Source organism: Oryctolagus cuniculus, chromosome 20, assembly GCF_051225735.1.
Source record: "Oryctolagus cuniculus isolate XC-2025 breed Fujian yellow rabbit chromosome 20, ASM5122573v1, whole genome shotgun sequence".
NCBI lineage: Eukaryota > Metazoa > Chordata > Mammalia > Lagomorpha > Leporidae > Oryctolagus > Oryctolagus cuniculus.
Genome location: NC_142886.1, coordinates 19,946,660 through 19,964,344, shown reverse-complemented (window position 1 = coordinate 19,964,344; position 17,685 = coordinate 19,946,660). Strand labels below are relative to the sequence as shown.

The 17,685-nt window shown below is 46.4% G+C and overlaps 1 protein-coding gene across 12 annotated transcripts; it reads right to left on the bottom strand.

Annotated features, from left to right (window-relative positions):
* Positions 1-2,759: 2,759 nt before the first annotated feature.
* On the bottom strand, positions 2,760-7,557 carry SRSF5 (serine and arginine rich splicing factor 5). 12 transcript variants are annotated; one of them, XR_016226529.1, is made up of 9 exons: positions 7,317-7,557; positions 6,457-6,601; positions 6,112-6,182; positions 5,897-5,995; positions 5,540-5,609; positions 4,732-5,266; positions 4,236-4,309; positions 3,689-3,799; positions 2,760-3,596 (listed from the first exon to the last, which is right to left on the bottom strand). XR_016226529.1 is itself a non-coding variant. In XM_008248574.5 (8 exons), exons 2-8 carry the CDS (start codon positions 6,580-6,582, stop codon positions 3,317-3,319), a joined length of 831 nt encoding a protein of 276 aa, XP_008246796.1. In that variant the 5' UTR covers positions 6,583-6,601; positions 7,317-7,557; the 3' UTR covers positions 2,760-3,316. The 12 variants fall into 12 exon arrangements, 7 of the variants coding, with proteins under 7 accessions (XP_008246796.1, XP_089178305.1, XP_008246794.1 ...); XR_016226528.1 differs by having other exon boundaries at positions 7,442-7,557; XR_016226527.1 differs by having other exon boundaries at positions 4,236-5,266.
* Positions 7,558-17,685: the final 10,128 nt, after the last annotated feature.

The window sequence follows — 17,685 nt, the reverse complement described above, 5'->3', positions numbered from 1 at the left end:
ACACCCAAATCATATTCCAAGATCTGCGAACCAAAAGAAAAACAAATGCTCAAGAATACTGCAGTTCTTCCTGACCTGAAAGACTCCATTCCTTCCCCGTGACACTGAAACTAAAGTTTCTAAGAACCTCATCAAGTGACAAGTAGGCAAAAGTGAGCACGAAACACAAAAGCGGGCGCCAGCACTGTGGCGTAACAGGTAAAGCCGTCACCTCCAGTGCGGACATCCCATAAGCGAACCGGTTCGAATCCCAGCTTCTCCACTTCCGATCCAGCTCTCTGCTACAGCCTGGGAAAGCAGTGGAAGATGGCCCAACTCCTGGGGTCCCCACACCCATGTAGGTTCCTGGCTTCAGATCTGCACAGCTCCGGCCGTTGTGGCCATCTGGAGAGTGAACCAGCAGATAGAAGACCTCTTTCTCAGCCGGCGCCGCAGCTCACTAGGCTAATCCTCCGCCTAGCGGCGCCGGCACACCGGGTTCTAGTCCCAGCTGGGGCTCCGGATTCTGTCCCGGTTGCTCCTCTTCCAGGCCAGCCCTCTGCTGTGGCCAGGGAGTGCAGTGGAGGATGGCCCAGGTGCTTGGGCCCTGCACCCCATGGGAGACCAGGATAAGCACCTGGCTCCTGTCATCGGATCAGCGCGGTGCGCCGGCCGCAGCGCGCTGGCCGCGGCGGCCATTGGAGGGTGAACCAACGGCAAAAGGAAGACCTTTCTCTCTGTCTCTCTCTCTCTCTCTGTCCACTCTGCCTGTCAAAAAAATAAATAAATAAAAATAAAAAAAAAATTAAAAAAAGAAGACCTCTTTCTCTGCCTCTCTGCAACTTTGCCTTTCAAATAAATAAATGTCTTTTAAATATTTTTTAAAGTACCACAAGAGCAATTGCACAAAAACTAAATACAGCTTCTCACAGCCATAATGTGATGAAAAGAATTTTAGAAAATACAATCCCAGAAGTAGGGTAGAGAATATTCTAACAAGGAGAACCAGGGAACAGGGTTTTATTTCATTAACATATCATCACTCATCAATGGCTTCTCATGCACCCCACCCAAAAACTTTGGAGGTACTGTTAACTTTTACCAAAAGAATTACTTCCAATCAAAAAACTTTCAGCTGGAAGTCTCAAATTTCAAATTTTCTCTAAGCAAATTTTAACATTTTGCTTATTGCTTGTATGTAAACAACATAAATGGCTATTGAGTATTAACACTTGCAAGAGTTGACCATACCTAATTACTTAGAGATTTCCTATAGCTAGTTATCAGGTACAAATGAAACCTACAGTAACTTCAAGTGAACCAATTTGGCAAAAATGCAGGTCTAATAAGCAGTCTCAACACCCAGAGAAATTACCAGCTTAGGTCATTCACATCCTGTGAGCAACAGAGGTAAACTATCATTTTCTAAGATTATGTTCACATTTGCCTATTCAAATTTTCTCAATCACCTGCTGTTAAGACTTGGTTACCTAGATCAAAAACCAGATCTGTTCAAGAAAAGAAGGGGGTTAGACTGTCCTTAAATTGTCCTTAGTGGAAACTAGGATGAAACTAGATGAAAAAGGATCTAAGTAAAACAAAGGTTACACCACACTCTACAAAGGTTGGTCCTAAAACATTTAGGATACATTTACACTCCTTTTTAGTTCAAACTAAATTTTTTGAACTCAGTTTCTTAGCCTCTGGTATTTTTTGGTGGGGAGGGGGCTGGAATAAAAACAGTAACCACTGCATGGCCCAAGTATACAATACTGAGTATTACCACTTGGGAAGGTGAGGACTTTGCTTTTTGCAATCAAGGTCTCTTGTACAACCTCTGAGGATTACAAAAGAAAAATGCTTAAGTTTTGCCATACATATAAACCCAATTCCCTCAAATTAACAAGTATGCCACCAACTTCTAGCTTCAGCCTATTGAAACAATCATTTAAGCTCTAGTCTTGGCTACAGCAGGAAGTGGTCTTTACACAAGGATACAGATTTCCACTCCGCAACCCCCACATTTTATAGAAAGTTCTTCTGCCTCCCTCAATATCCCTCAAATGCTGCAACAATAAGTGTGTGGTTCTGGGCTCCTGGATCGAGACACAATCTGGATTCACTACCGTTTCACTGTTCTTGGAAAAGTCCCCAAATTTTCTCATGTAATTTTGAAGACTGAAGAAATACACAAGATAAGGCACTTAAAATAGTTCCTTATAATTCCTATTAAATAGATGCTATCTGTTGTCAAATACTTCTGTAGCACAATACCCAAACAGAAGACTAAAATCTAACCATTCTTCAAGATTTCTAAGAACCATAAAGTTCTTACTGGGTAGGATCTGAATGTTCAAGTACAGGGCTTAAAGGGAGTTCTCACTCGTTTTCACCAGAACACACGTTCTAACACACGTCTCAGGACTAAAAGAAGCTGCAGGTTAGAGTGCCTTAAGCATTTATGTTTACGGTTAAAAAGCTACATATCTGTGAGGATTAAAACTGGACCATTAAACCTTCAAAGTAGACAAGGAACACGTTAAATACTGTCATTTGCTACCTGAACATACTGATGCTAATATAATAAAGTGATAAAGGGAAAACATGGGGGAGAGGAACATAGGAGGAAACTCTAAACACCACTCAGTCATCGATTCTGAACAGTTTACTAACTTCTCTGAGCATCTTTTCACTAGTCTGGAATGTCCTAAAACATACTGTATGAAGACAGGAGTGGGAGGAGTATATAGCAGGGGACTTCTTCAGACAAGGACAAAAAGCAGTTTTGTAGTATTTTATTATCAATAACAAACAGCTGCTTTTAATTTGTCTGTCCTGCAGCTGTTAAAGGGTGGGTAGGAGGATACCCGTAACCCTAACAAGGAAAACTCAAATTAAGCCTTTATGTACAAGCAAATTCAGAGCTCTTTTAAATGGCCAAAGCTGTTAATTAGTTTAATTGAGGCATTAAACTAATTTTGAATTAACATACTTGAATAACCAGGAACTAAAATGTTCAAATTTTTTTCTAGTACAAAAAAATTAAATTTGCTTTAGTTATAAAAGAGCTCTGTCAATATACACAAACTATATACTTCAGACATTCACAAAAATGTGAGCAGAAGGCTTATCAAAAGACATTTAATACAATTAGTTTTCAACAACCCCTTGGTGGTCCACATCTACAAAGATATCCAGCCCAACCCCACCCCCCTCCAAACCCCACCCCCACAGAAAAGCACATACTTACCAGAATTTTTAGCAAGTATGGTTTGGGAATTTGTTTTTTGTTTTTTGTTTTTTTAAAAAAAGGCCCCCTGGGCAAGTTATTTACAGTTTAATTGCCACTGTCAACTGATCTGGACCTGGACCTGGACCTGGACCTGGACCTGGACCTGGATCTCTGGCGATCCACAGATGCTGGAGACTTAGATCTACTTGAAGAACCACGTTTCTGGCTCTTCTCAGGCGCAGGAGACCTACTAACAGAACGAGATTTGCTTCGGCTCCGGCTCCTGCTTCTTGAACGGCTGTAAGACTTGCGACTACGGGAACGAGACCGGCTACGAGACCTAGAGGAACTCCTGGTCCGGGATCGAGACCTGCTTCTTGACCTACTATGAGAAAAGAAGGGGGGGGGTGTCAGCCCATGTGATAAGCCCCACAAACCCATTAAAAAGCCCTTGTGATTTGGAATTATTAAAAATACCTGTGTCTTTTGCTGCCTTCGATTAATTTTATTTTTCTCCCATTTATTTCCTTTCCAGAAAGTTTTTCAATAGCATTCTTTAAATCACCATAAGAGGCAAACTCAACCACCCTAAAATGATGGGAGGAAAAAAAACCATTTTCAGAATATATACACCCCATTATCTTGCAAACGGTGTAGATGAGCAGTTCCTCTGTTTTGCTCTTGCTGCATCAAGCCTTATTTCTGACAGACAACACTCCTTAGAGTCAACTCTTGGCACTGCTGACATTTTGGCCAGGTAATTCTTTATTGTGGATTAACTATCCTGTATATTGTGGGGTGCTGTAACAGCATGCCTGGCTTCTACCTGCTACATGCCAGCAGCACGCTCAACCAGTTTTTACAAGCAAATTTATCTCCAGGCACTGCCTCGTGTCCCCTGTGCAGCCACATTTGTCTCCAGTGGAGAACCACTACATTCCAGTACATCCAAATCGTAAGTCTTATCTATGGAAAAAAAAGTTAGGGTATTTAAAGGCTTTCACAATCTCCAATACACACTCACCCTTCATTTAATTTAGGTCGATGTGCATCCGCAAAGGTTACTTCCCCAGCTTGCCTCATGAAATCTTTGAGATCCTTAACACAAGATAATTGTGTTATGCGGAGAAGAGGAAAGGTGACACACAAACAAGCACATGGTATAAAAACAAGACTACTGAAAGAGAAGATGTTAGATATACAAACATGGCATTTACCACACTTGTATTCTATCAGAATTCAAAAAGTATCTATCAGGGCACGAAATAAGCAAATAGCATATTGCTTTTAAGCAAAATGCTAAAGGAAATTCAGATTTTAACATTAAAGTAGTATTAGTCTATACTGAGTTCAGTACAAAGGGGAAAAAAACAAACAAAAAAACAAAAAAACAAAAAGAAACAATACAAATTTTAAAGTAAAGACTAAAGTAGAAGATTTATATTAAAAAAAAAAAACAGAACATTTACAAGACACCAGTTATTTTGTGCCCCATATGCCATTAAAAAAGTTTACTTTACCTTTATTAATATTTCCCTAGGCTAGTCAAGCAGCAAACCATTTATCGGTCGGAGAAACCTTCATGACATAGGCCCGACTGGCTCTTCGCCACCCACTTGAAGGATACTACCCAATCGCTGGAAGCCTTTAATCGCACAGCCCCTCCCTATCAGCGGACTACTGGCGATGCAGACATGTTCTACTCTTGAGCAGTTACCAAGGACCACTGCACTGCGATCAGGACGCCAACGAACACCTAATTGCGTATCTTTCAACTCTTTTCGACCAGGACCTCTTATTCGGAAGCGTTACAGGAAGACAGCTTTCAACTTAGGGATCAGATCACGTTATCAACGCTCTGGGATCGCTGCAACCTGGCACTTCAAGGAAGTGCACCGATTACGTCTAGACCGGCAAACACAGATCTAGAGGTGGCCAATTGATCACTGTAGGAGCTGACTGGCAAAGTCAACCAGGCCCAACCAAGAGTGACCAAGACAACGATTAGGATAACCCACAGGCACTCCTCGTCATAAGGCCAACGACACAGATAGGCTGGCAAATAAAGGGTTTAATATTTGGTTAAAATTGATTTTTCAAAACAAGAAAAATATCCTCAAAACATTTACATTTGATTAGTTAATAATAAAATATCCCCCAATTACAATTAATTAATTTAACTTTACAATTACAATTCCATTAAAATAAATTAATTAAAGATAAAATTACTTTTAATTTTAAAACATTAATAAAACATTAGCTACCCATTAATATTTCTTTTAAAAAAAATCCACATCAAAATAACGCAAAAACCGTATTTCAACAAACCTGCCAGCTGACTCTTGAGGATAAATTCTCAACTATAAGTCGATTTTCTGTTCTTACAGGTGGAGCATTTCTGAGGAAGAAAATGAGTATTCACAATGGAAGCAATGCAGTGCCGAGCGCACTTCTAGTGTTCAACCCTGGACAAGCTCAAACACTCAGCCGTGACAAGTCACCAGGTGACTTCCATCAACACTTTCTGTGTTATTCTGTGACTCATTACAGACTCACCAGGACCAGTGAGCTAACACAGGAACACACCAGACTCAAGTCCCAGCATCATTTACTGTTAATGGTTCCTCAGGCTTAAACCAAGTCCCGGTAGCCAGAATCAGCAGCAGTCCTCCGCCCATCACATACCGTCTATCATTTCGAGGTCTGCGACTACTAAATCGGTCAGAATATCGTCCTCTACCTCTTCCACCTCGAGACCGAGCCCGAGCGTGTTCAATAGTTACCCTACAGAAACAAGAACGAGCCCGCGTTATACACTCAAGCTGTACGGGAGCGAGCCCTGTTTAAGATAACATCCCGGCCGCCTTGGTCTGCTCCATTTTGCACTAAGAACCTCTCACCTTTCACTGCAAAGTTCTTTTCCATCAAGTTCATATACGGCATCATCTGCATCCCTGGGATCCTCGAATTCCTACAATAAAGTGTAAGACGCTTAGCGCGGCTGCATGTGTGGACACAACATACAAACACTAAAAGCAGGGCAGGGGAGGGGAGGCAGAGCATCAAGACATGACCACGCAGATAAACCTCATCAAGAGGGTGACTCGGCTGCGGATCCCAGTCAGCCAGCGGGTTCTTTAAGACAATTCGCTAACTTTTATGCTGCAGACACACTATTCTACCTGGACACGGTACTGCTCACCCAAAGCTTTACCCACTCAACAACCCTTGTTCTGAATACTCACCACGAAACCAAAACCCCTTTTCAGATCAATATCCCTTATCCGTCCGTAGCCCTTGAAGAACCTCTCCACGTCTTTCTCCCTGGCCGCCGGATTTAGCCTCCCGATGAACACTCGACAGCCGCTCATGGTGTCCGGCTAGCGCTTCCTGCCAGAGAATCAATCAATCGAGACAATACCAATGAAGGGCGCAGAGGAATGCCGGAAGAAGCCACCGAACGCATCACACGTAGCTTAAAACGTTTACCCGGCAGGGTGACAACACGGCCGCCTCCCAACGCGACCCCCCGGCTCTCCCCCTACCCCCGGGGCCCCGGACCGCAGCAACCGCAACGCCCACTGCCACCTCTCGCACTGCGCAGCCGCGCCGCCGCGCGACGCCCCGGCCCCCTCCCTTCTGCCGCAGTTAGGAAAGGCCGAGAACCGCAGGCGGAGCCGACCCCGCCCTCCGCGAGACCAGCCCAATGGCAGAGGCCCGGCGCGTCACAGGGGGCGGGAACCTGCGTCTCGCGAGACCGCGGCCGCGCCTGCGCACACAACGAAGGGCGGGCACTCGGCGGCCCCAAGATGGCGGCCGCGGAGTCAGCGCCGGGCAGAGTAGCGCGAGCCAAATTCTCCCTCTCCCTCCCCGGTGCCACCATTCCGGACTCATTCTGCCCGCCCGCAGGTGGCCCCCGCGCCACACCCTGAGCAAAAGTCAGAGCCGCCTAGGCCCACGACTCGGGGCGGCTGGATAACGAAGCCGCAAGAGTGGCAGGGAGGGGCGCGCAACCCCTGTGTACAAACGACCGCAAACATGACCACCCCTCCACCTTCACTACCCCTCAAGCAACACCAAAAGGGAGACGTGCCCCAGCGCCCACCTCGAGTCAACTGCGTTCATTAGACGCCGTCCTCCGCAAAGAGAGCAGCCCCGACCACTCGCGATCTGAGGGGCCATGGAGAAGCCTCGATCCGAGAAGCCTTGCCCTCAAAGTGAGCCACTCACCTACCGGACAGGATCTTTGGCAGCTGAGACCCAGAGAGGTCCGTAGTCTGCGACGGAGTCGTCAACCTCCCTGCAGACCAGAACTTAACTCGTCTACGCCTCTCGACAACTGACGCACTTAGTAGCGCTGGCGTTCCACAAAATGGAGGGCGCGTCCCTACGTCACTTCCGGGACCGCCCATGGGGCTGTGGTGCACACCCTGTTGGGTCCAGCGCCGGAAGCTTCCGCAGGGCAAGGGTCTTCCTACCGCGACCCCTAGAGCGACCCTCAGACTGCGGTGGGTGGGGTCGGGGGCGGAACGGCAGGTGCTTCGGAGCGGTAGCCGTTGGAGACGTTTGCTTCTCCTGAGGCGTGGAGTTCGGATCATTTACATCGTTCCCATAAAAGTCTCTTAAAGCAAATTGGACCCTTTTCTGTATCCGGAATTTTCCTCGGGTACCCAGAAGATTACCGAGTGATTGAAACTCGGGCTCTGTAAAAAGACCTGGCTGCCCTGACTCCGTGCTGCGCGCTTCATGTGGTTTCACTCAAGGCCAGGGCGCTCCTTGATGCTCAAGTCAATCGCCATGGACATACGGTAGTGAGAAGACCTAAGGAACAGAATAATTTTTTTTAATGGAAGGTTTTTTGAGTCATGAAATCTTAAAATGGAGACTATAGCGTGAAGGCCCTCTTGAATTGAAACCGGAATATGGTTTTCTGCCTTGCCACCACTCTGCAACTGAGCTGGCTTGAAGAGGTTTCCAGCTGCCTTAAGTCCAAATGGGATTTGGTTAATCCGCCCTGTTCAGGTTTCTGTAATGAAACACATGAAAGCCTACAATTCTTCAGCGACACAATTTGTGTTGTGCTGTTAAAGTGGGTGTGCAACAGGGCAAATACGTGGGTATTTGAACTCCAGTGTTTTCTCAATAAGGTTGCCAGGCCTAGAATCTTAGGTGTAAAGAGAACTCTTCTTTAATGCTTTTTGGTGGAAACCAAGGCACTCCATTTCTGAGCAGGCCCAGAATCTAGCGTTACATGCTTGGAACTAGAATTACACAGAGAGAAAATAGTTCAAGCAGAAGAGCAGCTAGCCTTACCCGTGACCTCTGGAATGGGGCCCTCAGGAAGTCTGGATGAGAGCATGGAGAGTTTGTATGGGGCCAGCTCTTCCATTCACACAGTTTTAAATGCAAATAGCCCCAGTGGGGGCAAACAGTGTTATGAAGTTACCTATGGTGTGGGGAATTAGGATAGATTTTAAAGATGGTAAGTATTTGTTGAAACTTTATCTTTCCTTGTTGGCTCAATACACTCATTGGCATTTTAAAGTGTATCTCTTGCCCATGGGGCTGGTGTTGCTCCACGGTAAGTTAAGCCAATGCCTGTGATGTCAGCATCCCGGATGATCACCAGTTCTAGTCCTAGCTGCTCCATTTCCAATCCAGCTCCCTGCTAAAGCAACTGAGAAAGCCGTAGATGGTGGCCACTCTAGTCGGAGACCAGGATGCAATTCTAGACTCCTGGCTTCCACATGGCCCAGCTCTGGCTGTTGCAGGCATTTGTGGAATGAACCAGCAAATGGAAGATGGGTCTCTCCCTCTCATTCTCGCCCTCCTTCTCTATAAGTCTTCCTTTCAAATAAATCTTCAAAACAAAACAAAAATATGTGCTCTTACTGGATTTGCATGGTTTCTACATAGTTAAAAATGAGATCTTTCAATTATTTTCTACATTTTGTAGTGGAAGCAACTGCTTATCATTACACTCACTATATTTTTGCTGTGATCAGCAAAATGTGAAAAAGATTTCTTGAAGTAGAACAAGAAAGATGATGCTGTATGTTACCAAAAAAAAAGTTGCTGCCTTCAGCCTACAGTGGTGTGATTTTCTTCAGGACTAATTTTTTATAAGCGTTTCTCACTTGAGTTATTTACTGTTAAAAAATTTTTGAGTTCCACAAAAGCGATTTTTCCATGATACTGCCTAGTGATGCAATTTTAAAACACTTGCCTTCTGCAACGTCTGTTTTTTCCATGACTACCTAATGCCATGTCCCCCTCCTGGAGTGTTTCTTCCCACTTTCTCCAATAAAAATTGTCTTCTGTCAGCAGAATTACTCTGCCTCTTATGTGATCCAACAATATTTTGTTCGTTCTGATCATTCCTTATTACTGTCATATCAAAGATACATCATATTTGTCTTTTCCAGAAATGCCGAACACAGAAAATTTTTTATAGACCTGGATTTGTTTGACTATTTTTTTCCACAGATCATCCTGTTCCTACATTAATGTTTCAGGAAAATGACTTGACATTCTTTTCCTGAGACGTCCAAGTGAATAGCAAATCTTTTAAGTAAAGGAAAAGAAGATGCAGAGAAATCACAAATTAAAATAAACACAGGGGCCAGCGCTATGGCGCAGCGGGTTAACCCCCTGGCCTGAAGCGCTGGCATCCCATATGGGTGCCGGTTTAAGACCCGGCTGCTCTGCTTCTCATCCAGCTCTCTGCTGTGGCCTGGGAAAGCAGTAGAAGATGGCCCAGCCCTTGGACCCCCGCACCCACTTGGGAGACCTGCAAGAAGCTCCTGGCTTCAGATTGGTGCAGCTCCAGCTGTTGTGGCTAATTGGGGAGTGAACCATCAAATGGAAGACCTCTCTCTCTGCCTCTTCTCTCTCTGTGTAACTCTTTCGAATAAATAAATAAATCTTTTTAAAAAAATAAACACAAAGTTGATTGGCCATCTCTGTTGGGAACATCCAGCATAACTGTGATGTGTTTCATTCGTTACAATTCTGATTTCCTCTAGTTAGCAAATTACGGCCTATGGGTCTCAAACACTCAAGTGTGTTTTTCTAGCCTGAGAATGAGGAAGAACAAAAGAAGAAAAGTGACACATGCAAATTATATGAAATTCAAGGATCAGTATCCATAAATAAAGTTTTTGGGTAAGAAACCCACTTCTATTTATTTACTTATTATCTATGTCTATTGTGCTGTATACAAAGGAAGGGCTGAATAGTTGTTTTTTTTTTTTTTTTTAATTTATTTATTTGAAAGGCAGAATTAGAGAGCAAGGTCTTCCATCTGCTGGTTCATTCCCCAAATGGCTGCAACAGCAAGAGCTGGGCCCGATCTGAAACCAGGAGTCTCCCACGCGGGTGCAGGGGCCAAGGACTTGGGCCATCTTCCACTGCTTTCCCAGACCATAGCAGAGAGCTGGATCAAAAGTAGAGCAGCAAGTCTCAAACCAGCGACTATATGGAATGCCAGCACTACAGGCAGCGGCTTTACTCGCTACACCACAACAACGGCCCTGGGCTGAATAATTTCAATAGGGATTACATGGCCTGCAAAGGTTAAAATACGCAAGTATTCACTATGCTGACCCCTGAACCGACTGCTAAACAGCTCTGTGAATGCTCTACCCAACTCCCTTTGTCAGATAATAAAATTATAGACAAGGAAGCAGGGTTTGATATTTGTTTATAAATAAAATTGACCAATTATAAAAGGAAATACATATTCATGACAGGGAAAATATTTGACAGGAAAAGAGAAAAAAGTTGTATCTCATCAAGTCAACTGCTGATCATACTTTGCTGTATTGTGTTCCTTTTAGGGAGTCATTGTCTTCCTTGTTCATGTTTCTTATATTTCTACATTTATTTTTAGGCAGTTGTGGAAACACTTGGCTTTCTCCTCCAGTGGCTTTTATCTTGCAATGTGCCTCTGTGGCTTAGTGGAATGTCTGCTCCTTCAGTGGCTATCCAGAGGCATGCGCTGGGTGGGGCCAGGGAACTCCAATCAGTGCTCAAGGGTGTGCCAAGGGTCTAGGTAGAGCTGGTAGAGCTCTTCTATTTTATTTATTTATTTACTTATTTTTTGACAGGCAGAGTTAGACAGTGAGAGAGAGAGACAGAGAGAAAGGTCTTCCTTCCGTTGGTTCACCGCACCCCCCCCATATGGCCGCTGCGGCTGGCGCTGGCACACTGCGCTGATCCGAAGCCAGGAGCCAGGTGCTTCCTCCTCCCATATGGGTGCAGGGGCCCAAGGACTTGGGCCATCTTTTATTGCTTTCCCAGGCCATAACAGAGAGCTGGATCTAAAGTAGAGCAGCCAGGACTCAAACCAGTGCCCACATGGAATGCTGGTGCTGTAGGCCAGGCTTTCACCCACTGTGCCACAGCACCGGCCCGAGCTCCTCTAATTTAGCAGTGGGGAGGTTATGATCTTGTTTGCTGGCGTGATCACAGCCTCAACTCCTCTCTGGCCAGGGTGAGCCTATAGTGGCTGTGTAACCCATCCACACTGGCACATGAACCACACAAAGGATTTGTGTGAGTATGGAACCCCCTGCAATGACCCATCCCAGGCACTCAGAGAACGTTGGCCCTCTGAAGCCAGACACTGATTTCCCAGGGACCCAGCTACACCCCATGCCCTATAGTGCAGTCACAGAGTTCCCACAGTTATAGTGTGCATGGCTCCGTCAGACACAGGGAGCAGAGGGTCTACCCTCCAGCCTGACTCAAAGTCAGTGGGGACCGCAGATTTATCCCTCTGATATGCAGTGCAAGCCGCTGCAGCCTCCACTCACGTTCAGAAGGTGGTGCTTCCTCCCTGCTCGTTGCTGGGCACCCTTGTGGGGTATGGGAAGAAGACGATGCGCTCTCCCATCATGGGGTTAGGTGAGCACCCTGTCCCTGCACTAGCGCTCCAGGCCAGACTCCAAGTCAGTGTGGTCCACAAGGTTCTCCCTCAGGTAATATCACCAGCCATCTCTCACCTCCTTCCAAGAAGATGGTGTCTCCTCCAGCCCCCTGCAGGCGTTAGCGGTGGTGTTTGTACTGTCCACTCTGCTCCATGACGTCTCTCTTCTTTCTGTGGAATTTCCACTGCGAGTGTCTCTCCAACTCTCCCCTGGGAAAGCAGTTACTCTCATTTTCTTCTGTTATCCACTCATGGTCAAACTCAGCACATCTTTTCCCTATCCAGCCACCTTGGATCTCCCCCTGAAGAAATCTTGACGACAAATTATAACAACGGGTGATCCACTTGACACAATGGGTAAAGGAGAGATAAAAATCAAATTTCGGCTGGCGCCGTGGCTCACTAGGCTAATCCTCCACCTTGCGGCGCCGGCACACCAGGTTCTAGTCCCGGTCAGGGCGCTGGATCCTGTCCTGGTTGCCCCTCTTCCAGGCCAGCTCTCTGCTGTGGCCCGGGAGTGCAGTGGAGGATAGCCCAAGTGCTTGGACCCTGCACCCGCATGGGAGACCAGGATAAGCACCTGGCTCCTGCCTTCGGATCAGCGCAGTGCGCCGGCTGCAGCGCGCTGGCCGCGGCGGCCATTGGAGGGTGAACCAACGGCAAAAGGAAGACCTTTCTCTCTGTCTCTCTCTCTCACTGTCCACTCTGCCTGTAAAAAGGAAAAAAAAAAAAAGAAAAATCAAATTTCATCTCCGACTAGTATGGATGCAACAGAGAATACAGGGAAGGGAATGGGGAGTAGAAAACAGAGGTGTAACGCCCATGAGTTCCTAAGGTTCATGGATTTGGAAGCTGAGGACCTGGATGTCCTGGGAGGAGGACCCTTCAGGCACCAGAGTGCATGTGACTGAAGTGTAGTCACAGATAACGAACGAGAGCAGTGTCTAAAGCCAAGTTCAGAGGAGTCCCCACATGTGACAGTTGAGACTATGGAAACAGAGAAAGCACCTTGGTTTTTATTGAGCAAAAGATGTGGAGGCAGCATTCTGTGAATAGATTAAGAATGTGCTTGCCCTGGAAGGAGCCTTTCAATGACCAGTGGAGAAAGGGCCACGGGGCTCAGAAGAACACAAGTGTGGACACTATAGGGGTGACAGTGCAGGGGGACTGGCTGGCCGGAGGCTCCCACAGAGGGCTACAACCAAGGATTATAGGATCCTGATCCTCTCACTTAGAACTCAGACAGTGGAGCCAGTGCTATGGCGTAGCAGGTAAAGCTGCTGCCTGCAGTGCCGGCATCCCATATGGGTGCCAGTTCAAGTCCCGGCTGCTCCACTTCCTATCCAGCTCTCTGCTGTGGCTTGGGAAAGCAGTGGAAGATGGCCCAGGTTCTTGGGCTCCTGCACTGACATGGGAGACCCAGAAGAAGCTCCTGGCTCCTGGCTTCGGATTGGTGCAGCTGCGGCCATTGCAGCCAATTGAGGAGTGAACCATTAGATGGAATACCTATCTCTCTCTCTCTCTGCCTCTGCGTCTGCCTCTCCTCTCCTTTAAATCTAAAAAAAAAAAAAAAAAAAAAAACCAGACAGAACCCTGCCACATTTGGTTTATGCCTACTTTTCATTTGGTGCTTATGTGTAATAAATATGTCGATGTGGCTCATACACTGTGGATTAGTCCACCAATAGCACATTCTTGCTTCATTGAATTTTTTAAAGTGATGTTGAACATTATTTTGCATGCCATTTTTTTTTAAGATTTATTTATTTATTTGAAAGTCAGAGTTACACACAGAGAAGGAGAGGCAGAGAGAAAGAGAGAGGTCTTCCATCCGCTGATTCACTCCCTAGTTGGCTGCAACACCCAGAGCTACACCAATCCAAAACCAGGAGCCAGGAGCTTCTTCGGGGTCTTCCACATGGGTGCAGGGGCCCAAGGATTTGAGCCTTCTTCTACTACTTTCCCAGGCCACATCAGAGAGCTGGATTGGATGTGGAGCAGCCAGGACTCAAACCATATAGGACTCAAACCATACGGGACACCGGCACCACAAGCGGTGGCTTTATCGTTATGACACAGCATCTGACTGACTTTGATTGTTATTCTGGCAGTATTAGGAGGTGGGGCCTTTAAGAGGTGATTAGGCCCGCAGGGCTCGGCCTCATGAATGACTCAATGACGTTTATCGCTGGAGTTACTGCAACAGGGCTTGTTGTAAAAGCTGCCCCCTCCTGCTCCTTCAGCCTCTCAGGTGTGGGCACCCCCTCACACGGGGCCAGCATCTGAATATGAGACTTGCCAGCCTTCAGGACTGTAAGAAATTGTTTTCTTTATGTAGTATTCTGGTTTTTTTTTTTTTAATTTTATTTATTTATTTGACAGGTAGAGTTGCAGACAGTGGGAGAGAGAGACAGAGAGAAAGGTCTTCCTTCCGTTGGTTCACTCCCCAAATGGCCGCAATGGCTGGAGCTGTGCCGATCCAAAGCCAGGAGCCAGGTGCTTCCTCCTGGTCTCCTATGCGGGTGCAGGGCCCAAACACTTGGGCCATCTTCCACTGCCTTCCTGGGCCACAGCAGAGAGCTGGCCTGGAAGAGGGGCAACCGGGACTAGAACCAGCGGTCATGTGGGATGCCAGCGCTGCAGGCGGAGGATTAACCTAGTGCGCCACAGCAATGGCTCCTATAGTATTCTGTTAGTTGCAGCTGACAACAGACTAAGACAGCACCCACAGATGCCCTGGGGCCAGTGCCCTCTGGATTGTTTGGAACTGGGCTGTTCAAACCTCTTGGATCTTGTGATAATCCTCCTGTCCCTTCCACTCATTTCCTCTTTTTCCTTAGCTCAGGTTGACTTCTGTTGCTTGGGAGCAAAATAACTTCACACACAACATGACCCAGTGTATCATTAGGGTCTCAGAAGTGTCTCACAAGGAGCTGGCGTTGTAGTGCCTCGGGTTAAGCTGCCACCTGCAACACCGGCATCCCAAATGGACACGAGTTCGAGTCTCAGCTGCTCCTCTTCTGATCCAGCTTGCTGCTAATGCTCCTGGGAAAGCAGAGGAAGATGGCCCAAGTAGTTGGGCCCCTGTACCCATGTGGGAGACCTAGAAGAAGCTCCTGGCGTTTGACTTCAGCCTGTCCCAGCCCTGGTTGTTTTGGCCATCTTTAGGGAGTAAACCAGCGGATGGAAGTTATCTCTCTCTGTGTCTCTCCCTCTGCTCTGTAATTCTGACTTTCAAATGAATAAATCTTAAAAAAATAAATGGGAAAACCACTGGAAGGCTTAGGCAGTGTCTGGCCCTCAGTCAGAGCCTCCTGTTTGCCACTAATTAAAAAAAAAAAAAATGGACTAGCGCTGTGACATAGCAGGTAAAGCCACTGCCTGCAGTGCTGCCATCCCATGTGGGCCCCAGTTTGAGTCCTGACTGCTCCACTTCCAATCCACCTCCCTGCTAATGTGCCTGGGAAAGCAGCAGAAGATGGTCCAAATCCTTGGGCCCCTGCACCCACGTAGGAGACCTGGAAAAAGCCCTTGCCTCTGAGCTTCAGCATGGCCCAGCCTCAGCCATTGCAGCTAGCTATTTGGGGAGTGAACCAGCAAATGGAAGATCTCTCTCTCTCTCTATCTCTATCTCTTCCTCTCTTGCTGTAACTCTGACTTTCAAATAAATAACTAAATATTTTTTAAAAAATTTAAATGTTTCATGCAACCCAAGGGTAGAAAGTGCCCAGTCCTGAGAAGGAGTCTGACACAGGAGGTGAGAACTATCAAGAATTCAGTAATGTATACTTTCTCCTCTCTCTCTCTCTCTCTCTCTCTCTCTGCTCACTCTCTGCAGCTTGGCTTTCCTGTCTCTTAATCCACATGGGAGAAGACGACCAAGCCTTGTCACCCAGTTCTATCCCCCTCCATTCAAAAGTAGAGCCCAGAATGGGAATGGAATCCTAGTCCCAATGCCAAGTTCCCTGGAGAAAAAAAAAAAGTCTGACTTAAGCAGTTTGGATGAGCTGTCTATACCGTCCATTCAAAGGAGATGAGGTCCCATGATAGAAACATGGCTGCAGAAGCCCAGCAGGTTAAGTCACTGCTGGAAGCACCAGCATCCTGTGTCAGAGCATCAGTTAGAGGCCTGGCAGCTCTGCTTCCAACTCAGCTCCCTGGTAGTGTGCCTGGGAACGCGTGGAAGATGGCTCAAGTGCCTGAGCCTCCATCGCCTGCATGGGAGGCCTGGACCTGTTGCGTCCACTTGGGGAAGTTAACCAGTGGATGAAAGAGCTCCTTTTAAAATATATATATTTTTTTAATTTATTTTATTTGAGAGACACTGAGAGGGAGAGACAGAGAGAAAGGTCTTCCATCTGCTTGTGCACTCCCCAAATGGCCGCAATGGCCAGAGCTGCGCTGACCCAAAGCCAGGAGCCAGGAGCTTCTTCTGGGTCTCCTACACGGGTTCAGGGGCCCAAGGGCTTGGACCATCTTCTACTGCTATCCCAGGCCATAGCAAAGAGCTGGATTAGAAGAGGAGCAGCCGGGACTAGAACCGGTGCCCATATGGGATGCCAGAATCACAGGCAGAGGATTAACCTACTGCACCACGGAGCCAGCCCCCCAGAAGAGCTCTTTATCTTTCTGTCTCTTCCTTCTATCACTCTATCATCAAATAAATCAATAAATCTTTTAAAAATATATATGGTGATGTCACCTAACCAAAAAAACTGGGACCACCTCATAGATGAGGATTGTGTTTACGAGGATTGTGGCCAACAAGACTGGCACCCCAAATGTTTGATCAACAAGCAGTTAACCTCCAACTGCTGGGAAGCTGGATCTAGGGCAGATCCAACCGACCCAACTGCCAACCACCCACCAACTTTCCAGCAGAGCAGGCCAGACCAACACATCTGTCTTCCAACATTAGGCTCCGATTTGGCAAAGGCACACAAAACCGTCTTTTCTACCTGAGTCATGCCTATTTACCCCGCTCTGTCTAGCACAGGAAGATATCCTAACAAGTACCTGCTGTACCTTGCAGCATTCAGTAATATTTGCAGGGCTGATGTGTGCCAGGTACTATGCAAGGAATTTCACAGGCTTTTCTCATTTGACCCTTTCAACGGTCTGAGGAGGAATATTGCTAATCCTATTTTATAGAGTAGGAAATGAGGTTTATTTCCCCAAGTTCAATACTACGAATGTACTTTAAAAGTTGGTGGAAAATGAAATTAAAAGATAAATGTATTTTGGCACAAAAATGTTGAAATCCATGCATTGTTTTTTCACCTTACGTATTTTCCAAGAACTTTGCACCTAAGTAAACTTAGCTTTGAATTCCACTTCCTCAAGCTTTTTGAGGGCCTCTAGTATTAGTGACAGAACAGGATTCAAACCCAAGTCTATTCAAACTCAAAACCCATTTGCTCGTTTCACTGGGCCATGATTAATTCAAGTATGAAATGGAGGGGTGGAGTTGTGTGTCTTGGCTAAAAACACAGCAGCTGAAACCAAAATTGAGTACAGGTTGAGTGTCTGCGACTTTGGACTTCCA